At 38.9% G+C, this 27,706-nt stretch overlaps 1 protein-coding gene across 4 annotated transcripts in view; it reads right to left on the reverse strand.

Moving 5' to 3' along the window:
- The window catches only part of LOC126248678 (ATP-citrate synthase), a 187,489-nt gene that overhangs the window by 64,829 nt on the left and 94,954 nt on the right, over positions 1-27,706 (reverse strand). For all 4 annotated transcript variants that reach the window (XM_049949942.1, XM_049949943.1, XM_049949941.1 and 1 more), the window contains exons 4-7: positions 25,356-25,546; positions 14,706-14,964; positions 3,628-3,840; positions 1,562-1,719 (exon numbers count right to left, since the gene is read on the reverse strand). In XM_049949942.1, coding sequence (XP_049805899.1) covers positions 1,562-1,719; positions 3,628-3,840; positions 14,706-14,964; positions 25,356-25,546 — 821 coding nt within the window. The remainder of the gene's footprint in view (positions 1-1,561; positions 1,720-3,627; positions 3,841-14,705; positions 14,965-25,355; positions 25,547-27,706) is intronic.

Below are 27,706 nucleotides of genomic sequence, written 5' to 3' on the forward strand. Positions count from 1 at the left end.
TTTCACTGTGAAGTTCGTAGGTACCTGAACACGGAGCTGCCACATCGGTGGATCGCCCATGCTACAGGAGGGGACAGCTGTTCCATGAAATGGCCTCCCTGATCACCAGATCTCACTCTGTGTGACTTTTTTCTGTGGGGACACATTAAAGATCTGGTGTATGTACCGCCTCTCTACCACGTGATGCAGCAGAGCTCTGGGAGAGAATAGATGCCACAGTCGACGATGCCATGCTGGGACGGGTATGGCAAGAATTTGATTACCGTATTGAAGTGTGCCAGGTCACTCATGGTTCGCGTATCAAATGTTTGTAAAAAAAACTTTCAGAGTTTCTCTTCAAATTGCAATATGTATTACATCTGCACAATGTTTAGTTCTTGTGCAATAAATAATTGAAAGTGTTCCCGGACTTTATGAACACCCTGTACTGTAAAAATAATACTGAGTAAATATTGCGGTAAACTTACTCAGGGTTGTGTTCTACTGCCAGGAAAAGGACTGTGTGACATCACGTGTCCTCTGCTGTGACTGGTTGATAGAAACTAAGTGGATGTCATGTTCATTTCTGTGTGCCATATTTGGCAGTTTTGGTATTTACATTTCCGTCTGATGAAAATATGCAGTTTAATTGTTGGACAGCATTAGAAGTCTCCTCGAAATACATTGTTTTTTGAAATGAGTTGTTATGCACAACAGTTTGGAAATGTGACATCGGCAGATAAAACTTTTACCTAAGTTCCAAGCTAAAACGGTTTGAAGATGGATTTGTTATTATCATGATAAAACTAGCAAACTTCTGAAAAATATGAAGATAAATACATCAGGCAGAGGTGAAGGAAACAGTGAGATGCGTTTATCTCCAAATTAAGCTGCCAATTATTATAGACACCGTTACATGGAAGTTTGCATTCACAGCAGTTAGTTCTTGTTTCAACAATAGGATTATAGGTCTCTGCAGTGCAAATATTCTGAAGAGATAGAGATCCCTTCAGACTTTAGTGAAATAGCAATTTTCCATGCTAGTAGAAAATCTGAACAGTCAAATGTCTGCTGTTGCACTGAAGGGGCAGTTTAAATGTGAAGTTCTTTTGATAAACTTTGAACATTATTTGGATGCAGAGCTATGTTATGTTTCTTGTTATATTTAATAGGTCTGAAGTAGAAATATTTTTTTAGAAAAATATTTAAACTAAATGAGACTATGATGTCAATAAATATAACTGATAAATATATGTGCATTTTCAACACAACACAGAATAACCATGAAATATGACAAAAATAAATAATACAACTGAAAAATAAGCTATCAGAAAATAATACTGAACTCAGCCAAATATAACAACAAAATTTGCCAAAAAACAAAAGCCTTTTTCCTATCCCTATCTATTAAATACCTTTTTATAGTATGGAGGCAATGAGAACCTAAAAATAGCATGAAAGGGGCAGAATATTACAATGGAAACATCCTCTGTATTGTTCAATGATGTATTTCTATTGTCGCAGACTTCGAGCACAAATTAAATAAACACTACTAAGAATTAAGAAAACATCATCATTGTACCTTAAACCCTCTTGATAATTTGGTCCAGCTCTTCTTACAAATATTGAAATATTGTACTCAACTAGCTTTGGTTGAAATTCTTGAAGTGCCGTGACAATACCCTTGAATGTTGATGCAACATTTGTGAAATTTGCAATTCCTCCACCAATAATTAAAATCTGAAAACAAAAAATGTTGAATTAGTACTATCATTAAAAAAAGAATAAACTATACTAAAATACATATACATAAAGCACTCTATGCTATATGTAACAGGAAACTTTGGTATCGTTAAGTTCAGAGAAACAGTGCTGTCTCACAACACAAGTGAAAAGTCTGTAAATGGCACCCACGTCGAATTTAATAAGAAAAGATTAAAATGCTAATAGTTTGAAGGATAAACAGAGTCCGTACTTTGCCATAACTTGTAATATGTAAAATTGGCCTAAATGCTATCAATTCTGTGATTGGTTGGTTGGCTCGTTGATTTGGGGGAGGGGATTGAACAGCAAGGTCATCAGCCCCATTGGTTTAGGGAAGGATGGGGAAGGAAATCGGCTGTGCCCTATTAAAGGAACCATCCTGGCATTTGCCTGAAGTGGTTTAGGGAAATCAGAAAAAACCTAAATCAGGATGGCCAGATGCAGTTTTGAACCATCGTCCTCCCAAATGCGAGTCCAGTGTATCAATTCTATGGCAATGATTGCATACACACTGATGAAAGTAGTAAACTTACACCTAGTTGCCCTTATCAAACTTAATATCCCATCAACACTAAGATAGTGAATAACTGAAAGTTAAGAACAGTGTATAGGAATTAGTCAAGACCTCCTCGAAGACAACATCTTAACAGATAAACAACAGCTCTTACCAATTTCCATATGATAAGCTTATAAAGCTCATGAAACAATTGCAGTCTTTCAGCAGATGTAAAGTACAGTGCGAATAGTAAGTAATGACATGACAACATTGATCAATCTTCAATTACGACAGTATGAAATTTGTAAAGTACTATATTCATTAACATTTTGGAAGTCAAGCGTCAACTTGATTTGCAGAATAATTCAGTTTATACAGCTTTCTGTAAGTCACCTCAAATATGTTTCATTAAATAAAAATAAACTGAGATACCATCACATTGTAAAATTCTGTTTTTTGTAACAACAAAAATTTATCTGGAGTTAGTGATGGCCTATAATGAATCGTCAGCTCCTGCATTATCAACAGTTAAGAAAGAGGTGACTGAATTCAAATCTGATCAAATTACTCTTCAAGATTGTCCACATAAAGGACATCCCAAAACTGCAACCACAAGTGAAACACCAAGAAGTGAAGAATATTTTATTGAACAATCTGCAACAACAAGTGAAAACACCAAGAAAGTGCAGAATATTTTATTGAACAATCTGCAGTTAATGGTATATGAAATAGCTGACACCATAGGCATTTGTTTAATGCTGGCCAAAAGTAATATGAAGATGTATCTCCATGCAGTGCTTGGACCACTAAAACAAAACTAAATGTGTGTCAATTTGTTGGTGTGGATGATAATTGGGTCCAAAAAAAGTCATCTCACAAATAACCTGAGCTGATCATACTCACCACTATCTATAAATACAATCCCAGATAGTAAACATTCATTTATTAATTCATTTCATTTCATTTACTTGCAGCATGCCCCATTAAAATATTTCTAACACCATGGATCCAACTGCATTTATGTGAGATTTTATTTATTTATTTATTTTGTCTGACATGGAAGAAATTTTGGTGTATCAAAAATATATCTATTGACTGTATAGATACATAACTTTTATTATAAATCCCCAGATTTGACAGAGGATAACAGGTAATCAGTTCTTCCTGGCATCTTTCACTAAGATAGCACAGTTGCTGTTACTGTTGTGTTTGTTATACAAGCATATTGTGTTTCCTTTTTATTGTTAATAAAGATTATAGCAAATGGATACATCTGTTATATATGACATTGTTTTGAAGTTGGTTTATTTTAATAATGTGAAATTGTAAGATGCTGTGTTGCTTTACTTAATAAAATGGCTTAGCAACAGGAAATAATAAATACTAACCTTTCCTTTTGGGTGTTTGGTCTGAGTCATGAGGCTAAGAATTGTTTTAGCATATTCGTATGTCTGCTGCTCTGATGGTGCACCACTGTATTCTCCATAATTAGCTAGCTCAGAAGCTCCTCCAAGATCACATATTGTGTCACTATAGATAACAGAAGCTCCACCACCAGCAACCATTGTCCAAATCCGTCCACTTTTGTTTAAAATAGTAAGCTGAAAATTGCACACAAAATTCAAAATATAAAACAGTGACTTTTGCAATGACTTATAATGTGTCACTATCTTAGGGCTTTTAAATTATAAATTATCTGTATTATTCAATAAGACATATTAAGGGGAGTTGGAATGCCGGAAAATGGAAAAAATTCACATTTTCAGTTTTTAACCTTATAACTTAATTTGAAATTTTCTGCTTAAAATGGTGCAAAATTTGTTAAGAAATTCCAATTGGAAGTATTTTTATTTAATTTTTCAAAATTACATGTGCGCCCAGCAAAGTTACCCATCTTGTGATTTGTACACATTTAAATCTTCGCATTTCCGAAAACATTACATATAGAAGGCTGTGGATTTCACTCTTCAGTTGTAGAATCTTTGATCCTTCCATAGGTACCATTGTTTTTACGACTAGCTGTGTTTATTGTTCAGTTTTTGATCTGTGAGTGTTTGTTTTGAGCCTCGAGTTTAGTTTGTCGCTCATTTGGAGTTTGTTATCTGTCTTGTTTTGACTTTCAGTGGTGAGTGCGTAGTTTCTACGATGCCTAGGAGTGCATCATTATTTAAAAAGCGAAAGTTTCGCGGTAATAGATTTACAAATAACGTTTGTTCAAGTGATTCTGCTTCAGCACCTGTTGATGCTGGTGAAAGTTCTGACGTTTGTACAGCTGAGATGTGTGAAGGAGACACGCCCACCAGTGCATCAAAAAAGAAGTTATCAAACTGTGCAAGTGAAATTACAGATGAAGCTTCTAATGAACAATATGTTTTAGTCGACTTTCCTGTTTTTACTGAGTTTATGAAGAAATGTTTGTGTTGTAATCTTTGTGGAGGTTCTTTTGATATGAACATAACAAAATCTATAGGACTTTCCTGCAAAATTGCTATAGTTTGTGCCAGTTGTGAAAATGAGACCTGTTTTTGGAGCTCTAAAACATGCAGTAGCAATTTGTTTGAGAGTAATATCAGGCTAATGTATGCAATGAGAGCAATTGGTAAAGGACATACTGCTGCTCAAACATTTTGTGCCATAATGAATCTTCCACCTCCACCTGCTAAAATTGACAATTACACTGAAGTGATAGGAGATGCTGTTCAGTCTGTAGCAGATTTATCAATGAAAGCTGCTGCCAGTGAAGCAAAATATATAAATGAAGGAAACCCAGATATCCCTGTTGCTTTTGATGGAACCTGGCAGAAAAGGGGTCACACATCCAAAAATGCTGTTGCTACTGTTACTAGTGTGGACAGCGGTAAAGTTTTGGACTATGAAGTGCTCACTAAACATTGTTACCATTGTGCATCTGGTAAGATAGAAGCAGCTCACATATGTAGCAAGAATTATGAAGGTACGAGTGGAGGCATGGAGGCTGCCGCTGCTGTGAAAATGTTTAGCAGATCAGAAAAAGAACGGGGAGTATTTTACACAAAATTCCTTGGAGATGGGGACTCCAAGGCATACAAAAGTGTTACAGAATCCATGCCATATGTCAATAAGACAATAACTAAACTAGAATGTGTCGGTCATGTTCAGAAACGAATGGGCACTCGTCTAAGGAAACTGAAACAGAATCTGAAGGACAAAATTTTGTCAGATGGTAAAACCATTAGAGGTCGCCTGTCAGATAAAATTATAAATGAATTACAACAATACTATGGTATGGCAATAAGAAATAATGCAAATAATTTGCAGGAAATGAGACAAGCTGTATGGGCCACATATTTACATCGATCATCAACTGATGATAATCCTCAACATTTTGCTTGTCCAGATGGTCCTCAGTCATGGTGCAATTATAGAAAATCTCAAGCTACTGGGGATCCTTATCACCATAAAAATTATATTCCATTGGCTGTTATGGAAGTAATTAAACCAATATATAGAGACTTGGGGCATCCTGATCTTCTGCGAAAATGTCTTCATGGTTGTACCCAGAATCAAAACGAGTCGTTCAACAACCTCATTTGGACTCGTGTACCTAAGAATGTATTTGTTGGGATAAAAACATTGAAATGGGGAGTCAGTGATGCTGTTATTTCATTCAATGATGGTCATATGGGTAGGCTAAAGGTCATGGCAAGGCTCGGCATTGCTCCTGGTATCAACACCATCAGAGGTCTTCAGCTTCTGGACAGCGTGCGAGTAAGGAAGGCTCAGTATGCAGCTGAATTTAATACAAAAAAAGCAAGGGCAGCAAGGAGAAGAAAGCTTCTAGGTGAAGAAGAAGAACTAGAAGATGACCCTGATTACTCTGCTGGACACTTTTGATAATAGAATAAAAGGTATTTGTGAATTTTCATAATAAATTACTTTAATCGCATTTTCTGGCATTTGACATTTTTAGTGTTACATGTACCTTTATCTCATAAACCACTCAACCAACAACATTCAAATTTTCAGAAATGCTGCAAAACAGTTCAAAGAGGCCACTGAACTAGAATCATGACAAGAACTGGCTTATTCTCTGAACTAGGGAAGTTTATGTTATACTTTTTCCAATAAAAAATGGCTTAATGGTAAAAAATTCATAAATACTATACCAACAAAAAGAAAACATTGGTTCTAGTTCAGTGGGCTCACAATATATGCTGAAAACCTCTGCCAGAATTTCAAAGTTCTGAAGATAATAGTTCCAAAGAAAAAGGTACACAAAGTTAGCAAATTTAACATTGGCGAGATAGGGCATTCCAACTCCCCTTAATTGAATAAGAATTTCTTTTTCATTATCTGAAACAGTCTATATTTTGCGACAAGACAGACTGAGTTAGCCATCAGAGCATTATTTTATTTCAGTGTGTTGGTACACTGTGAAACTTGAGGCCACATTACATAATCAACACAAACAAGAAAATATTAATATGCTCCATTACAACTACCATACACTTTTCTTGTCACTGAGAAACTACTACACTACATCAGTCAGCTCTGAACACAATTACATCCAGTGGTGGAAACAACCATATCTCAATCACAGCATGCATTATTCAGGACATGTGTGCCTTGACATTTGATGTTAAACATGTTTGTCTTAAGAAAACATGGTCAGTAAGTAATTTTTCCTTACCAGCTGCTCCTGTGTGTACTTTCTCAACTTCAATTTGCTTTATGAAACAACCTTGTGGTTTGGGGAAGCAGATTTCCTTGCAAAAGTTTCAAACAGGGACCAATTATTTCTTTTTTACGTTCCTGGCTTAACAATACTGAATACACCATGTATAGTAATGGAATAATGGAACAATGGAAAATCTGGGATGGAATAACAACTTCTACGTGTAAGTTCTGGGTCTGCTGATAGACCATTTTGGTATGGATCCAATACAACTGAGCAATATCTTAGGGTGGAACTCATAAGTGTTTTGTACACAATATATTTTTCCTAGTATCCTATCAATGAAACCACCATACACAGGCAGTAATGTTTGTTGTGATCTTAGAAGATAAGAGTGACAATTTTACACAAACTTATCTCACACACTGCAAAGCTACCTGGGACCACGGGTATACAAATCATCACATCCACTTTACGATGGATTAATATTAAGTATAATACTTTTTGGAAATCAATGCCTCTGTTTCACCTAATTTATCATTTTCTTTTTTTCGATACAATATCAGCAAGAAAATCTACTAGTAGCAGATGTCATACATGAAGTAGAATGTGGATTAAAAATGGCGAAATATCACCTGAGAGTGAATATGTCTATGAATCACTCTTTCACAGAAATTACATTAATAATGTTGATCAAAGCTTTGTGTGTGTGTGTGTGTGTGTGTGTGTGTGTGTGTGTGGTCGCGCTTGGGCGGGGGGGGGGGGGGGGGGGGGGGGGGGGGAGAGTACAGATGTTATAGGCTCTGAATTAGTTGTTGAAGTCAGCACATTATGATGGAAGGCACGATTTACAACTGGGTGATCCAACTACCTCTTGTCTACAATTTGGGGGTGGCCATTCATGTGGATGGAGATGGCGATGCCTCTATGGGATCCCACATAGTGGCTGCATTATATTGGTAGCTCCCATAGCTGTTTTCACATGTGACCCTGCCTTTGATGTGGTACGATATGCCTGTGACAGGATCGGAGTAGGTGGCAGTAGATGTCAAGGGGTTGGGAGCAATGATAGAATTGGAATGGGCAAGAATATTTGCGGAGGTTGGATAGGCAGTGGAATACCATTGTGGGGAGGATATTTCTCATTTCAGGACGCAATGAGAGGTAGCTGAAACCCTGGTGGAGAATGTGATCTAGCTGCTCCAGTCCTGGGTTGTACCGAGTCACAAATTTAGTGCTCATGCTCCTTTGTGGTCAGTCAGTGGGTACTTGAGTATGGTAGGTGACTTCACCCCACCAATTTTTTGTGCATTCTCCTGGTTGTACCTGCATCATGCATCTTATACCTCACAGTCCTCCCCTCTTCCCAATCATTGAATGTATTTACATCTGCTATCTCCTTTCTCCACACACATCTATGCACTGACCTGCAGCATACTCAGTAATCACATTTTTATTTATTTTTATATTTACTTGCAAAACAGTCTTGAACCTGTCCCCCAAAAACCTCCATCCCACAGAAGTATCACTCCTTCCACAGGCCTTACCTTTTGCACCACTCATGCAATCACACTGGTCTTTTTGCCACAGTGACCCCATTCCAGAAAGCCAGCAGAATCTCCAGTCCCTCTTCAAACCCACTGGTCCATCCCAGAACCTCTCCCCTGAATGCCCCCCACCCCTCCTAACCCAATGAACTATTGCCGCCAGCCAGGCAACTACGGGGCATGCTGTGAATGATGTCATCAATCTCATGTTGACACAATAACGCCCATTATTCCTGCTGATCTGCTCACAAGTCTTGGAGAGTGGTTGGTGGATGCTCACTTGATGCAACCCATCTCCCTAGTGCATCCCAGTCATGCTCTATGGGATTCAAATCGAGAGAGCAAGCAGGCCAAGTCATGAGTGCAGTATCTTCTGTTACCAAGAAAACATCAGCAACCTATGCTCTATGAGTTCGAGCATTATTGTCCATCAATATGAAGTCTCAACCCACAGCACCTTGCAACAAATGCACATAAGGTCCCAAGATCTCATCACAATACCTGACAGCAGTTAAACCTTGCCCATCCATCCGAACAATTTCATGAAGAGGTGTTCGAGTGGTCAACATAATCCCTGCCCACAGCATTAGGGATCCACCTCAATATCAGTCTCTTTCAACAATGTTTGGGTCCCGAGAATGTGTTCCATGTTCCCTCCCAATGCAAAATCCATCAAGAATCACTGTCCAGACCAAATCTCGACTCATCTGTGGAAAGAACATTGGCCCACTGTTCGACGGTCCAGATGGAATGTTGGCAACACCACTCTAGACATTCCCTTCTGTGAAGATGCATAAGAGATACACTTACAGCAGCTCTCAGCCAACATAGGCCACTCTACCAAAGGCTTCCGTATACTTTTTGCCTCGATACAACACATCTAGCGGATGCTGCGAGGTCAGATGCCAGTCATTGTGTAGTACTATGGCAGTACCATCGTGCACTTGCAGCCAAATAACAGTCCCCTCTTTCTGATGTCACATGTGCTCAGCCCTGCCCTGGTCTTCAGAATACAGTTTCAGTCTCTATAAACTGTCGCCACATCCAACATACAACAAAATAATTCACATTAAGCCATCAGCCACATCAGTTTGCGACTGTCTTGCTTCCATTCTTCCTAAGGTCTTCCACCGCAGAGTGTCTGGTAAGCAGCTTCTCTGTGCCATAATGCACCACCTGTGACTGTGTACGCAGTGATTGTGGATGTGTGACAACACAGCAAACACTACCCCCATTTGATAGGTGCCCTGCATCATTGTTGGCGTAGTTGTCCGTTAACCGGAACGCCATCTTCTGTGCAGAAAACGATATTAGGGACATCAGTTAACATTTTGTATGAGTATATCGTGAATTAGACACAGATTGGGGAAATAGCAGCTTGTTGCTTTAATTTTGGACATGAGTACAGACGCAAGACCTGTCCCACACATCCTCCTCCTATCACCTGCACCTGTCCTGTCACAGGCATATCCTACATCATCAAAAGCACAGAGTGACCTGTGAAAGCAGCCAAGTGATCTACCAACTGAGATGCAACCACTGAGAGTCATTCTACAGGGGCGTGACCATCAACAAGTTCTCTGTCTGCATGAATTTCCACCCCCAAAAAATTGAACCACAGACAGCTGGGGCACCCAACTGTTGGGCATGCTGCCCAACATGATGTGCTTGACTTCAGTGACTGCTCCACAGCCTGTGCTGTCTGGCTTACTCACACAAATATGAAGGTGGGAACTCTCCTTGCAACATATCTTTCATTTCTGTAACCCCATTGGCCTCGGTGTTTGCTAGTCCCTGTCCTCCACCTGCCTATCCCCTTCCCTGCTCCCAACCCAGCCCTATACATGCTTTCCATCTCACCAGCATCTGCATAGTCCTTTCCTCTTGTTTCCCTCCATTCCTCTTCACGAAGCTGCACAGAGTCCATTATCCTGTCCCTGCCACATTTCTGTGTCTTCAACAGGCAGCACTAGCATCTTTCCCCACTCCTACTCCACTATCCCCCCCCCCCCCTCCCACACACGTATGAGTATTCTTTACCTCCATTACCAACATAAGCAAGATCATCATTCATCTCAGATGCTGTCACAGTTGCACCTTAATACCTGAAAATGGCAGTAGCCCCATGTGTGTGAGGTGAGCTATGCACATGTGAATATAACAAAGGACTTATTTCCATAGCCAAATAATATCTAGCAGTCTTATTCCAATATTCCTCTCTGCCACTCAGTGCCTCTCTATATGCTGAGTAGCAATTTATCCTTTCCATACACGATAGTGGAATTTACTTACTTAAATTCATAACTGAAATGCAGATTTCTATCCCAAAAGTCTCATAAAAGTGAACAAAAATAGTTAATAACTCATGTGTGTCTCATGAAATAAGAATTCACATTTACTTGTGTTTTGGGAAACTCCTCTTTCTTCTCAATGATATTTCAATATTTTATGTTGTAGCTCAATTCTTAATTCACTTTTCTTCTATGATCACTATGACATCAAGTCACCCAGTCACTGTAGTAAATATACAGGGTGTTTCAAAAATGACCGGTATATTTGAAACGGCAATAAAAACTAAACGAGCAGCGATAGAAATACACCGTTTGTTGCAATATGCTTGGGACAACGGTACATTTTCAGGCAGACAAACTTTCGAAATTACAGTAGTTACAATTTTCAACAACAGATGGCGCTGCGGTCTGGGAAACTCTATAGTACGATATTTTCCACATATCCACCATGCGTAGCAATAATATGGCGTAGTCTCTGAATGAAATTACCCGAAACCTTTGACAACGTGTCTGGCGGAATGGCTTCACATGCAGATGAGATGTACTGCTTCAGCTGTTCAATTGTTTCTGGATTCTGGCGGTACACCTGGTCTTTCAAGTGTCCCCACAGAAAGAAGTCACAGGGGTTCATGTCTGGCGAATAGGGAGGCCAATCCACGCCGCCTCCTGTATGTTTCGGATAGCCCAAAGCAATCACACGATCATCGAAATATTCATTCAGGAAATTAAAGACGTCGGCCGTGCGATGTGGCCGGGCACCATCTTGCTTAAACCACGGGGTGTTCGCAGTGTCGTCTAAGGCAGTTTGTACCGCCACAAATTCACGAAGAATGTCCAGATAGCGTGATGCAGTAATTGTTTCGGATCTGAAAAATGGGCCAATGATTCCTTCGGAAGAAATGGCGGCCCAGACCAGTACTTTTTGAGGATGCAGGGACGATGGGACTGCAACATGGGGCTTTTCGGTTCCCCATATGCGCCAGTTCTGTTTATTGACGAAGCCGTCCAGGTAAAAATAAGCTTCGTCAGTAAACCAAATGCTGCCCCCATGCATATCGCCGTCATCAATCCTGTGCACTATATCGTTAGCGAATGTCTCTCGTGCAGCAATGGTAGCGGCGCTGAGGGGTTGCCGCGTTTGAATTTTGTATGGATAGAGCTGTAAACTCTGGTGCATGAGACGATACGTGGACGTTGGCGTCATTTGGACCGCAGCTGCAACACGGCGAACGGAAACCCAAGGCCGCTGTTGGATCACCTGCTGCACTAGTTGCGCGTTGCCCTCTGTGGTTGCCGTACGCGGTCGCCCTACCTTTCCAGCACGTTCATCCGTCACGTTCCCAGTCCGTTGAAATTTTTCAAACAGATCCTTTATTGTATCGCTTTTCGGTCCTTTGGTTACATTAAACCTCCGTTGAAAACTTCGTCTTGTTGCAACAACACTGTGTTCTAGGCGGTGGAATTCCAACACCAGAAAAATCCTCTGTTCTAAGGAATAAACCATGTTGTCTACAGCACACTTGCACGTTGTGAACAGCACACGCTTACAGCAGAAAGACGACGTACAGAATGGCGCACCCACAGACTGCGTTGTCTTCTATATCTTTCACATCACTTGCAGCGCCATCTGTTGTTGAAAATTGTAACTACTGTAATTTCGAAAGTTTGTCCACCTGAAAATGTACTGTTGTCCCAAGCATATTGCAACAAACGGTGTATTTCTATCGCTGCTCGTTTAGGTTTTATTGCCGTTTCAAATATACCGGTCATTTTTGAAACACCCTGTACAAAGCAAGCACATTTTTCACTCTCCAGCAAGGTTGTGTCATGGTATTTTTTTAAGCGTAATGGTAAAGAGACTACAATCTCATTGCTAATGTAATTCCTAATTCCATAAAAGCAGATGGTATCACCATTTCCAATATGATAATGCTTGATCACATAGGAGTCACCATGGAACAAAGACACTCTAGCAAAAAAGAACAATGCACCACTGTGGAATTATCTGAATGGAACAGAAATTGGTAGATGTGATGAGCATCTACAGACAAACAGATGATTACAGTTTCAGATAAACTGGATGATTTCTTCAAGAGAAGGAGCTTCACAAACTGAGCAAGGCAACAATGCACTGGTCTACCTCTGGCTCTTATGCAAATAGTTATTCAGCTTTGCATTGATTGATAGAGTTATTGGATATCCTCCTGATGGATATCATGCCAAATTATTTTTAATTAGCATGTTAGATCACCAGAGTCCTTAGCCAGTCAGAGGGGCCTGCCCATAATGCTCCAAATGTTTTCTACTGGGGAGAGATACAGTGACCTTGTGGCCCAAGGTACAGTTTGGCAAGAATGAAGACAAGCAGCAGAAACTCTTCACTACAAGCTGGCAGGCATTATCTTGCAGGAAGGCTTGCCATAAAGGGCTATAAAATGGCACATAGAATTTCATCGACATACCGCTGTGCTGTGAGAGTGCCGCAGATGACAAGCAAAGGGGTCCAGCTATAAAAGAAATGGCACCCCAGACCATCACTCCTGGTTGTTGGGCTGTATGATGCATGACAGTCAGGTTGGTATACCACAGCTATCCGGAGTGTCTCCAGATCTGTCTCTGCTGATCATCATCAGGACTCAGTTCTAAGTGGGAATGAAGACAAGTCTACTCCAGCCAATGAGATTCCAGGCTGAAGACATGTCTGCAGATGCCCCAGGCAGTGGTGGGATACCAACCTGACTGTTGCATGCTGTACAGCCCAACAACCAAGAGTGATGGTCTGGTGTGCCATTTCAGTTCATAGCAGGACCTGTTTGGTTGCCACCTGCTGCATCTTTACAGCACAGCAGTATGTTGACAATATTCCAAGCCCTGTTCTGTTGCCCCTCATGGCAAGCCATCCTGGGCTTACATTAAGAAAGATAATACCCAACCGACATGGCAAGATTTGCAACTGCTTGTCTTTGTACTCTAAACCCTATCTTGGGCAGCAAGTTCACCAGATCTGTCCCCAACTGAGAGCGTTTGGAGCATTGTGGGCAGGGCCTCCAAGCAGCTCAGGATTTTGATGATCTAATGTGTGAGTGGACAGATTTGGCATGATACCCCTCAAGAAGACATCCAACAACTCTACCAATCAATGCCAACTGGTTACCCATTTACGTAAGATGAGCCTACGCATTATTGCCTCGTTCAATTTGTTAAGCCCTTTTTATTGAATAAATCATCCAATTTTTCCGAAATTGTAATCATTTGTTTTCTTGTACATGTACATCATATCTATCAATTTCCACCCCATTTGGATAATTCCTTCATGGTCTCTCTCTCTCTCTCTCTCTCTCTCTCTCTCTCTCTCTCTCTCTCTCTCTACTGTGTATCTTAAATAGCAAACAACTCAGTGCAGCCTGATCATCTAAACTCAACCCAACAGAGCAAGTTTGGTGTAATACAACTTTCACCTCCCTTCTCCCCCCTATACAAGCTGCACTGAAAGCAGCTTTTCCATAACGACATTCACATTCAACAGAGCTTACAGAATTGTTTTTCAGGGAATTTCAGCCATTACTGGAATAAATAATGGTATATTTAACTGACATGCCCATCTGGAATAGCTCAAACTCACTGGAAGTATAAACATAAATTTCTTGGGCAACACTATGTTTCCACGCACAATTCATGATATGTTATATTTTATAATTTGGCTAAGTTTCACATCTAACAACCAAGTTTTTAAGTTTTATGATTTACATTGATGCAGGAAATTAATGTCACATTTACTGCTAAAGAAAAGTGAAAACATATTTGAATATTTTATTACACACCAACCACTGTAACACAAAATTAATAAATTGAATGAGCCCCCCCCCCCCCCACACACACACACACAAACACAAAAACCACACACAAACCAGTGCCAATTTTAATTACTGAGTGAACTATTTTAACTCATATCCACAAGTGAGATGGCAGCTTACCTTTAGGGATGCTCCACTTTTAGCATCCAAATCAGCAATATAAGCCTCTTCAGGAAAAGCGTCACGTCCAAATGGAGGTGGATAATCAATCTCACCCCATTTAGCACGACATATGTAGTCTGCTGTTGCATCAAGCTTAGCAGCTAGATCCAGAATATAGATAGACTTCTCAGTAACAACTAAAGGATTTATTTCCAAGTACGTGAAGTAAAGTTCCACATACAGCTTATACAGTGATACAATAAATTGTGCTATTAATCTGAAATTAAAACAAATACAAACCATTTCACATATAAGTGTCTACTTAATTTTACATTTAACTTTTAGAACACAAAATAAACACAATATACAAGAGTTGGATGAAAATATGGAAGCACTGTGAGAAATGTATGCTGTAACAGATGCAGATGCTAGCCAAGCCTACAGGTTGCACTGTTGTATTTCACCACAACCGGAACAGCATTTGTGCAACGTTGACCAAATGTTGCAAATGTCAGTTACGGCAAGAACAGTGTTCTATGTAATTGGGAGTGCGTTATGTCAGAGCTACATGAATTTAAAAGTGGGCAAATTGTTGATGTTCACATGGTAGACATTTTCATAGCCAATGAACTCGAAATGTTTGGCATTTCAAGAGACATCATATCAAAGACTTACACTGCATAAAGGGAAGTGGAAAAACATCATCTGCCAAGTCACAATGCAGAAGTAAGTGTGTGTTGAGTGATCCTGATGGACAGTTATTGGAGAGGATCATAGCAAAAAATAAGAGGACTACATGGCATTCCAGGGCCCCACAGTTACTCTGCAAGGTCATATTACTGCCAAGGATTGTGTGGCCATTTCGACCGATCAGGTCCATCACATGATACAATGTTTGTCCCCTAATGCTGATGCTGTGGGCACTACAATGTATTGTCGCATCTCCCCTCAGCACCACAATCACCAGATCTCAACATTATTGACCCTTTATGATCTACTTTGGAGAGAAGGGAGAAAGGTGCATGATTGCTATCCACCTCCTTCACTGTTACCTGAATTGCCACTATTCTGCATGAAGAATGGTGAAAGATTCCCTCGAAAACCATATAGTATCTGCATTTATCCATCCTGACATGACTGGAAGCTATTTTGAATGCCAACAGGTTTCATACACTGTATTAGGCAAAGTAATGTGTTGTGTTTTTGGTATTTCTGTATTTTTGTCCAACCACTGTATGTCTAGAATAGGCTTTGTGGGGTTAGGATGAACTATGGAAGGGCGGTTTTCAAAGTAACTTACACATTCCTAAGACATTTTTTAACAAATCTGGTTACTTCTTAAAAATAAGTGCAAGAGTATGTCTAATGGCATCACCTGAAAATATAAAACTGTTTAGTACTATCTACAACGAAAGATTTTTCTTTGGTATGTTAAAATGTAGCACACAGTAAGTAACAAAGTTAATTGGGCGAGTCAAACACTGGTATACTTTAATTGCAGTAGCTCTTAAACACTTCACCAAGTACAGACATTAGCCCTCCAGATTTGGTGATCTGTTAGTCACTAAAGACCAATAAATATTTTCATTGCCTTAAATCACTTAAACACTAACCACAGATTGTCAATACACACAGTGTGTTTTCATAACAATTTCTTGTAGATACTACATGCACATGACCACATTTACAGGTTGACTGTGTGTTCAGAATTCAGAGATCATACAGTGCATTTAGGTTAATGAACATATTATTGCAATTAACATTTCATTTCCAGAACCATGATCAATTTCTTACAATATAATTCCATGAAATAGCATGAGAACCACATAACACTGAAAATTTATGTCCCAGTGAACTTTTCACTGATTCAGATTAAAACTCTTATTCACAATTATACTTAACACAACTTTTATGGTCTTGTGAATATGAGCATATATAGTTGCTTTCATACTAAAGCTATCCCCACCAGAAATAAACTATGGGCTTTGCACAGCAGCAAAGACTCTGTAAAGCAGTCAACAAGTCAGAAATGTAAAATAGAAAGATGGACAACAACAATGATACTGGAAACAAGAATTTAGTGATGTGGACTAACAATGATGGAAAAGAACAAATAAACTAAAGAAAAGGCTTGATAATAACAGAAGCCTCATAATGTAATATGTGGGAGGGGGGATGTGGAACAAACACAAGAGACAAGGGGAGAAGGAAAATAAGAGAATAGAAGGTAGAGAACAAAACAAGATATCAACAACAGCAGGAACTAGGTCACTGACAGCAACACCACAGAGCAGTTATTCACCGGCCAAGTACCGAGTGCTGCGTAAGGAAAAAGAATCAAAATCACCAGTGTGGCTTATGGTTTCTATAGTGTGGGTCATGTTCTTTGATAGTAATTTACTTTTATACTTTTATTAATCACTACTGTGTCTATTCATCCATGGCACAACAAGACTCTCTAAGCCTTCTCGCACAGTACCACAACCATCATCATAATCTAATCACTTTTCCCCACAGACAGTTTAGTAGTTGCTACATGAACACTGCAAGCTGGACAGTTGTTTGATACCAGTAAGTATACAGGCTGACGCAGCTAAGACAGGCCACCCCAAATATATCCAGAATGAATAAATATATCGAGGTGTGGTTTTTGCCAAATTATGGTGGATAATATGGTGAATTTACTGGTGTTCACAAGCAATTTATATCATATATAGTCTTTGAATTACGACAACAGCTGTGTTCCCCCCCCCCCCCCCATAATGGAACTATATACTTTTTTCAGTGGCATTTGAAAGAAACTTCTTACAGAACTTCAACAACATACCCTGTATGGGACTTGATCAAATAGCATCAAGGTAACAGCATCGTAAACCACTATTCCACTGTCAGGGGGAGAGGTTCCACAAATGCCTGCCCTACTATGCCAAATGTAAGCAAACACATAACTCAGGTAATGTAAGGAAACACATAACTCAGCTACAGTTCCTTTTTTTATTATCTGGCCTGTCATATCAAGTGCTCAAAGTGTTGACCCTGAGTACAGCTATGCACTATAAAGCAGTTCTGGAGACACAATACAGCATATTGAATTTTGTATAGAGCTCAGTGTACCACAGGCCTGTTTTATAAGGCATTTCATGTCTTTGGGGGTTGTCAATGTTTCCTAACAGACCTCTTGTTTGAATTTTCATTACAGATAAAAGTATAGAAGTGTGCAACTTTGTGTGTGTGTGTGTGTGTGTGTGTGTGTGTGTGTGAGAGAGAGAGAGAGAGAGAGAGAGAGAGAGAGAGAGAGAGAGAGAGAGCGGCCGCGTGTAGACCACTTTGTGTCTCCTGAGTGACCGTTCCCATGCTCTCTTAAAATGGTGTGTTATTACAAGTGTGGAATGGGAGTGATATCCATCATGTTGGTATCACACAGATTGCCTTATGACCAGTGGGATATCTTCCGATAACTGCAGCAGCAGATACTGGGGTGTATTTAGATTCTCATCAATCAAACAGGGAACATTGATATGGGTCTTGAGTAACATGCACCAAACATTGATAGAATGAGAGCTTTGTTTTTATCCACTTCTTTGAGTCAGTTTGGATTTTCAACTGATGATTAGTGCACATATATTGTGAAGGCTGACTTGCCCATGTAAACAATGCCTCTTCCTTAAACAAAATTTCGCATAGATACACCGCATCACTTTCCACTTTCCACAGATACAATCTGGAGAACTATAACCAATTTTGCAAGTCAGTGCCATGAAGCTGTAGATGCAGTGAAATGTCAAGAGGAGGAAATGCAATGGAATGTAGTGTTCACAGAACACTCATTTGGTTGATCCTTCCATACTTTCAAGATGACATGGCATGCATTGTGTTTTACTGCTGCTAAAACATTATTTTCATTTCTTTCATCAGTTGCTCTCCTTTTTCCTTGGCATATTTTACTCTCCACACTTCCAGTTTCTAGAATATTTTTTTGTTATGTTTGCAAAGACAGATCTTGAGGGCTTGATACAATTTGGATACTCTTCAGCATGCAACCATACCACTGTTCTAATAGTTTGGTGACATTTACCATAAACGATATTAACTTTTTCATTTGTCGTATACATTGTGAATGTCTCAATAGCTTTACGAGTAAGTTATCTGATTGCTACAACAGCAGAAGACAGACTGATGGGCTTCAAGCACACAGGTAAACTCAGGAACCATACCTGAGCTACGTGTTTGCTTACATTTGGTATAACAGGACAGACGTTTGTGAAAGCACTTCTCCTGATGGCAGGATAGTGGTTTATGACTGTTATCCCATACATGTTATGTTGTATAAGTTCTCTTAGAATCTCCTTTCACACAAGAAAGCATATAGTTCCATTAGAAAAATCAAATCCAGTGTCATAATTCAGCAATTTAAACAATCAAATCTGTGAACAGCAGGAAATTTGCCATATTGTCCACTATAACTTGGAAAAAACCGCATCTCAATGTACTAGGTGGTTATAATTAAAGAGCAGCTCCTCACAGAGGTGCCATGTGGGCTGTAATTATCATGTGGCAGTGAAACTTTGTTGATATTCTAATGCATTAGTGGGGAACCAGTTTACACTGGGAAAAAAAATAGTTCCAATTTTGGCCACCATGGGCAAATCTGGTCTGTGAATGCAAGATACACGCACAGAAATGTTTGCATACATAATGGATTAGGAATGGGATATGAGCAGGATCAAACAAATGATAAAGGCATAATGATGATTTTATTATTAACTGTCAGTTACACCATTTGTTCAATATGAACACCAGAGATGTCAACGAGATGCTGCATCCATAAAACAATATGATCAACAGTTGTTCACAGCAGTTCCAGTGGAATCTCGGCAACGTGTAACTGTATACTGGCCTCCAGTTCAGGTAGTGACTGAATGTGTTCCTGGTAAATGTGTTCTTTTAGATATTCAAGAGCCAAAGATCACATGGATTCAGATCAGGTGGTCCTGCATGTCATGTTCTGGTAACCCCCTGGAGGTAACATGTTTGTGAAAGGTTGTGTTAAGCAGATGGTCGAGCAGAATGAGGTGTTGCTCCATCTAGCATAAAAATGGGGGTTTCTATACAGTTGTGCTTTTCCAAAGCAGGTATCACATGCTGTACAAGGAGTCTCAATAATGTGCAGGTGTCATGGTACACCTGCCAGGCCCCCTGGGTGTATTATCTTCAAAGAAGAACGGACTGAAAATAAAAGGTGCTTGTGAGTCCACAGCCACACAGTAATATACGGTGAGTGCAATTTCTCTTCGTTGACAACACACAGTTTAACAGTACCCCAAATTCAGCATTTCTGTGTATTCACTACACTCTGTAGTGTAAAATATGCCTCATCACTCCACAACATATTCCCCAGTCACAGACAGGTAAACAACTTCGATCTGTACCAGAAACCAAAGAGCAAATTCAAAAACGTTGTTGCATCTCATGAGGTTTCAGTTGCTGCACTGTTTGTATCTTATACAGGTACCAGTGTAAAATAAACTGCAAAATTTTCAGCACTGTTGACTAGGGGATGGACAGTTGTCACGGCACTGTATGAGCACAAGCACTACCTGGGGCACATGCAGCATGGACAGTTACAGCAACAGCAACCTTATCAGTAACTTCCACTGGGATAGGAGGCCTTCCTCTTCAAGGTGCCATACCAAGCTCACCTGTGTTTCCAAATTTCATTATCATCTTCTGTGAACCATTTAGCAACATCGGGCCTCTCCTCAGACCTTTCAGTCAGCAATACTTTCTCAATGCAGCACTGTACTTGCTGCCATTCACATACAACAGTTTCACTAACAGTGCACAATCTCTCCTCTATAGCCATACTGTTCACTCACATTATGGCTTGTCAAATGACAGTGTGGATATCATAGCACCATACAGTGTACAATGCAAGATTTGCACCTGGTGATCACAATTGGAACTAATAGTAATTCCAGCATAAATCCAATCTGCTTTAATGCATTAGCACATCTACCAAGTTTCGCTGCCATATGATAATTACACCCCACTGTATCTGCTGTTTAGTTATAACCACCCAGTATTTACTCATTCTCCAAATATTTTGGGTGGCCTGTCTTAGCTGACTCAACCTGTATAATATGGGTTGTCTCACAAGTGGCTTTCCATCAGACACAGTAAATTTTGCTAGTCATGTGGATGTAATAGCATATGGTAAGGATAATTCACCCCTTGTGATCTAGATTTATAACAGAGCACAGAGTTTTTAAAGATAGAGAAGTCTCATTCTGCAATCTCTGAGGTGGGAAGATGTTGGAGGAATAAGAGAAAAAAATGGTACAAGCATGATGAGTATATAAAATATCTCCGTAAGAATGATGAACAAGCCTGTGAATGATATGATTCAAGATTAGGTTTAACACCAGAATGAATCTCAAAATGGGGATTCACATGTAATTTTCCATTCATATTATGATTGAAAAAAATTAAGTCTTTAGCTAGTGCAGTCTGAATTTTGTGTACTGATTCTTTTAGACAATGTAAAATTCAGCAGGGAAGGAGAATCACTGTAAACTGAATCATACCGCAACAGAACTGCTGTCTTTCCTGAGTGTGAAAACATGAAGAAAGCTGGTAGCCTGTATGCTGGCTTCCAGTGTAGCTCAATCTAGTTACAGACACCTCCAGAGAACACTATAAGTACTGTGTGCTGGCTCCCCATGTTGTGAATAGTCCCCTCTTGTTGCAAACAGCTGTGTGCACGCAGAAGTGGGTGCTGTACATACAATCCATTCCCTCCAGACTGGAGAGTTATAGATCTCATCGCAGGTTCAAAATATCAATATGTTAGCAACATTTTGTATGGAGTAACACATGACCTAATGTGAACAAAATGTAAACTCACTGTGATTCGTATTTTTCATTGCAAATTATCAGAATTTTGTATTATGAGTTACTTAATTTCAAAATATTGCAATAATTGTGGCCATTAGCAAAAACATAAGCAGTTCACCATAAAGCTTCTATATGAGGCTGCAAGGTGTGAAAGACTCAAATTTTTACCGAATAGTAGGCATAGCATGATGGTAAAGAGAGTGAAGCCATTGTTTTAAGGGACTCATCATGGCAAAAAGAGCAACAAAGAATAAAGAAGAATGGCTGATGGCAAAGAAGTAGAAAACTGTGAAAAATGACACTGCCAGATGGGGAAGTGTGATTACATACTACACAAATGGATAGTAGGAAAGTACACAATACAGGGCTTGGAAAGCATTTTTTTTTTTTTGGGGGGGGGGGGTGTACTACAACAAGTGAGAACAAAAAAAAATGAACCAAAAAGATACAAACACCAAAACATAAAAACAGAAACAATCTATCTAGCACAAATAATAGAGAGAAAGCAGTAGATAAGACAAGATAGGTAACAACGAAGATGGTCACCATAAGGAAACCACAGGAGCAATAAAACCCATTTAAAAAATAAATAAAAGCCTCAAGACAGAAAGAACAACCCATTTAGCAGGTGACAAAAGTAATAAGATCTCCTTAGCTGTGGCAAGAAAGAGGCTATGTAAGTATTAGAGAGCAAAATCACAGTGTACTTCTCTCTCTCCATGGACAATGGGTTCTGGGTATCGTCTTGTCTAAAATTTAACTACACACAACTCCTACACTCGTTTTCTCTGTTTTGCAAAACAGTTCCAAAAATTAGTTTTTCTAACTAATAGAAGCCAACCTCGGGGAAGATCAGTTTGGATTCCGTAGAAACACTGGAACACGTGAGGCAATACTAACCTTACGACTTATCTTAGAAGAAAGATTAAGAAAAGGCAAACCTACGTTTCTAGCATTTGTAGACTTAGAGAAAGCTTTTGACAATGTTGACTGGAATACTCTCTTTCAAATTCTAAAGGTGGCAGGGGTAAAATACAGGGAGCGAAAGGCTATTTACAATTTGTACAGAAACCAGATGGCAGTTATAAGAGTCGAGGGGGTATGAAAGGGAAGCAATGGTTGGGAAGGGAGTGAGACAGGGTTTTAGCCTATCTCCGATGTTATTCAATCTGTATATTGAGCAAGCAGTAAAGGAAACAAAAGAAAAGTTCGGAGTAGGTATTAAAATCCATGGAGAAGAAATAAAAAGTTTGAGGTTCGCCGATGACATTGTAATTCTGTCAGAGACAGTAAAGGACTTGGAAGAGCAGTTGAATGGAATGGACAGTGTCTTGAAAGGAGGATATAAGATGAACATCAACAAAGCAAAACGAGGATAATGGAATGTAGTCGAATTAAGTCGGGTGATGCTGAGGGAATTAGATTAGGAAATGAGACACTTAAAGTAGTAAAGGAGTTTTGCTATTTGGGGAGCAAAGTAACTGATGATGGCCGAAGTAGAGAGGATATAAAATGTAGACTGGCAATGGCAAGGAAAGCGTTTCTGAAGAAGAGAAATTTGTTAACATCGAGTATAGATTTAAGTGTCAGGAAGTCATTTCTGAAAGTATTTGTATGGAGTGTAGCCATGTATGGAAGTGAAACATGGACGATAAATAGTTTGGACAAGAAGAGAATAGAAGCTTTCGAAATGTGGTGCTACAGAAGAATGCTGAAGATTAGATGGGTAGATCACATAACTAATGAGGAAGTACTGAATAGGATTGGGGAGAAGAGAAGTTTGTGGCACAACTTGACCAGAAGATGGGATCGGTTGGTAGGACATGTTCTGAGGCATCAAGGGATCACCAATTTAGTATTGGAGGGCAGCGTGGAGGGTAAAAATCGTAGAGGGAGACCAAGAGATGAATACACTAAGCAGATTCAGAAGGATGTAGGTTGCAGTATGTACTGGGAGATGAAGAAGCTTGCACAGGATAGAGTAGCATGGAGAGCTGCATCAAACCAGTCTCAGGACTGAAGACCACAACAACAACAACAACAACAACAACAACAACATATTTTCTTAAGTGTATCAGCTTGCTATTACCTGGTAAGTAGAAGCATCCCTGATCACTTATTAGTTTGGACCAAAAAATGCAAATTCTGCCTCAAAATGCGAAAATGCAAAATTATTTAATACTATTATTTCATAGTGACTTGTATCCATATGAACTATTTTATCACTGATAGTGTGAAATAGCTTTATTTTCTGCATATAACTATCGAAAATGTAACCAGTTTTCAGTTACTGGTATTATACATCATCTGACAAAGCCCAACTTAAAAAAATTATGTACTTACAAACCTGTTTGCAAGATAAAAAGTGCACAAATGTAACAGTGTATTCACGCATTCAATGCTCTGGTGCCATGAAAATTGTGGGCAGCTGAATGGTTCATTTAAGATACACACTACATAATGCAACATTACTCAACCGTTCAACCTAGCATTTTATAACAAAGGAACACAAACATTTGTTTGTTAGCTAAAGTTCAAAAGTTGGTACAGTGCAGACACTTAACATGGCAAATTAGGAGGGGTATGTTTTGATATAAGGTTGCATGGAAAACTGCTAGAGGTCGAGCCTGAACTATATTGTTAACAAAGTTCTACCAACTTCAACAGGCAAGTCATTGTGGTAGCCATTCCTGAATGCTTTGTGTTGTACGTTGCTCATTGTTTTCTCTTCTTATTCTGAAATGAGTGTAGCAACTGATCCTTGTCCATCACCATTTTCGATTATGACCCTTGCAACACCAGAAGAGATCAGCAATCCTGTGACAGTGCGACAGTTCTGCTTTTGCAGATGACGTGCAAACTGCCGCACTGGGAAAGGGAGGCAGGGCTTGTTTCCCCATACTGTTCCTCTCCCGTCTGGTGGTCAAAATTCTAGTTTGCTTAGGCTAGTGGCCATCCACAACTATATAGTGCTCACACTCTGTGCTATAGCAATATGAAAACAAAATCTGTCATGTTTTTCAACTGCTCTGAAATTCCTTCCTGAACATTAAAATAGTTACTTGCTGTTATACTGCTATGCTAAGTGTCTTGTCAGTTCTATCTGTAGTATCATCAAGCACTGTCGCACAGCTATGAATGCCCATAAAAAGTTGAAATTAATAGTCTGCAGCAAAGACAAGTAATGTCCAGACACTTCACCACTGGGAACATGCTGCTTCTTTTCCACAGAACAACCATTTTTGAATGCTTGAACATGGCCAAACGAAGAAAGTAAAGACCATTTTGGAAAACAAAGCTTTTGAAGTTTTAGCAAAAGCAAAAATTTCAGTTATAAGGGTTCCAATTAGCACATTTTTTAAACAATCAGTTACAAAGCACTAAGGCTTCCTTTGTCTCTCATGTAGTGTGACAAGGTTTTTAATTTGTGCATCTAATCATTTATTTTTTTTTATTTAATATAGATGCGAATTTCAAATATATATGCAAATTTTGCAAAAAATATATGCTACATTTTCTGGTCCCTTATTAATAGTTGCATTTTAATTTTTGAGATTCCTTTTTTTAATATATATTTAGTTTTGGTAATCTATTCTTTTACCACTTTTTGTCTTCACATTCACTGCATTTCTACTCAACTATTAGATTTTTAGATCTTTGAGCCACATATCCGAAACTCTTCTGAAAAATATTTAATCTATGCACCTCATACCTCAAAGTCGAGTTTCTTTACAGTTTTTGAAAATGAGACTTAAACCTTTGAGGCATACTTACTCTTTCTTTTCCTGGTTTACATTTGTCAGTAATGTGCGTTTGATATCATCAAGAGAAACTTCTTCATTCACTGGGATATCTAACTTTAGTGCTTTAGCATCAACGTCTCCAATGTCAACACCACCTTCATGGTGGAAAAGTATTGTATCTGAATAACGATGTGAATAAATACAAACATAAACTTCTTCTTCCTGTGGAGAACAATTAAAGCACAAGTTAAATTTTTGCTACAACTGACAGAGTTCAGATGTTAGTAGTACACATTACTTCCAAATGGTAAAATGCCATATGCTACTGGGTTGTGGGGTGAAGCTGTAGGTGAACAAGGGAGATTTGTACTTTGTGGGTCTCCTGTTGAAATAAGCCTGGATGAGTGCATGGTTTCACAGAACACAATCTTACTTTACCATGTGTACAAGTATTACATTCAATGATCTTACAAAATTCCAGTCAACTCCCACTCAAACCCAAGAAGAATGTTGTGGTTACAGCTGTAGCTGTTCAACAGTTGAAGCGTGTGGTTGAATGTTGCAAAATCAGTGCTCCTACAGCAAGCAAATGGGTAAACGGACAGAGTGGCATTTTCTGTGTAAAACAGATAATGCACTTGGTGAACCATACTTCACAGTCATAATTCATACAAAATTAGAACATTCATTTAATGTAACATCTGAGCACAGGTAAAGTTTTGTCTATCTCTATTAAGATAAACTGGAGAAACTTATACGATAGAATAGAGAAAAGTCGACAGAGGAAGACATTCTGGAAACTTCAATCTTCTATGACATACTGGGAGGCATTTATTTTCCTAATTTTTCTGTAAGTGAACACTCCAGAAAAGTTGCGCTACTGGATAGATGTGCAGTTCACTCTTAACAGAACATGTGCTGAGAAATCAGACATGAATGCAAGATACGTAATTTACATTTGTGTGTTGTACACTGCTTTGAGTAATCACACAGAAAACATGAGGAGTACTGAAAAGCAATGCCTCCGAATCCCTTATGTGAAAAATGTTGAACCATTTGAAATAAAACAAATGTTATTAACATCCTACATCTATATTTCTCAACATTGTCATCCTGGTCATGCACATATTTCTCCCACCAAGAGACCAGTTTGTTGATACCGTCGCTATAGAATGTTTCAAGTGTGTTGATGGAGCCACAACCTCACCTCTGCTTGCACCACTTCATCGCTATCAAAGTGAAGTCCTTAGAGGTGTTCTTTAAATTTTGGAAACAGATGAATATCAGATAAGACCAAGGACAGCATGGAGGATCATCGATGACAGTGAACCCAAGGTGTCGGATTGTTGCAGATGTCACAGCACTTGTGAGTGTTCTGGTATTGTCAGGCTGAAGGATTGTGTGCTACCTGTGTGGACAAACTTTTCAAACTTAAAATTGGATTACAGCAAGTCGTTTCGCATGTACCTACATGGTTTAGTTACACACTGTCATGTTACATGCTACAATTCAGAGCCCTTAGTGACAGAGGGCTGCAAATATGTAGATATGAAGGATAAAGATGTAGAATGTTAAAAACGATTGTTTTCTTTAATGCATTCAGATGGATTACTTTTCAGCATGCCCTCTTAACTATTAACCAGGAGGGTCCCAACAGAAAACATGAAATTAAACTGATACTTCTTTAAAACTTAGTTAATGGTGTATATAAACTAAAAGAAAAATAAAACACTTAACTTCATCAGTTTCAAATCTGGATCAAAAAGAATGATGGAAAGTAAATGCAGTGATTTTAAAAATATAGCTCGGAAGCTTATTTCTAAATGCATTACGTTTTGTAATTAAAATCTGTTTGAGAGACGAAACACACAAGTTTAAAAAATTAACAAATACTGTGTCAATTAAACAAAAATTATACATAATCCTTTATCTATGATGCCCAAAAATTACCTGGGCATCTATATTTTTTTTTATTTTATTCTTTTTTTAATTTGTGTCTATGATAGGACAATTTATTCAGTTTAAGTGCTTGAAATGTGTTTGTAAATTTCCAAAAAGTGTTCCAACACAAACACTTCTTGTCTTCAAAGGTTGCCTGTACACAAATTACTGTGCTAACGCACAAAAACAATGGATTATTCATTTCATGTATTCATTGCGGAAAATTAAAATCAAACAGCACTGTATCGAAGGAAGCTCAGTTCCAGTCAGTCATCTTCTTCCAGTGAAGAATAAGTAATTCAAAACTCACTAATAAAGACCCGGTGCATGTATTACAAATAGGCAATATGTTCCACTGTGAATAAGTGTTCAGTTTTCCACACTGTAATAAACAAGTAATACAGGTGGCTACTGAAACCAGTCCCTATGATCAGCAGACAG

The sequence above is a fragment of the Schistocerca nitens genome, chromosome 3 (assembly GCF_023898315.1).
Source record: "Schistocerca nitens isolate TAMUIC-IGC-003100 chromosome 3, iqSchNite1.1, whole genome shotgun sequence".
NCBI lineage: Eukaryota > Metazoa > Arthropoda > Insecta > Orthoptera > Acrididae > Schistocerca > Schistocerca nitens.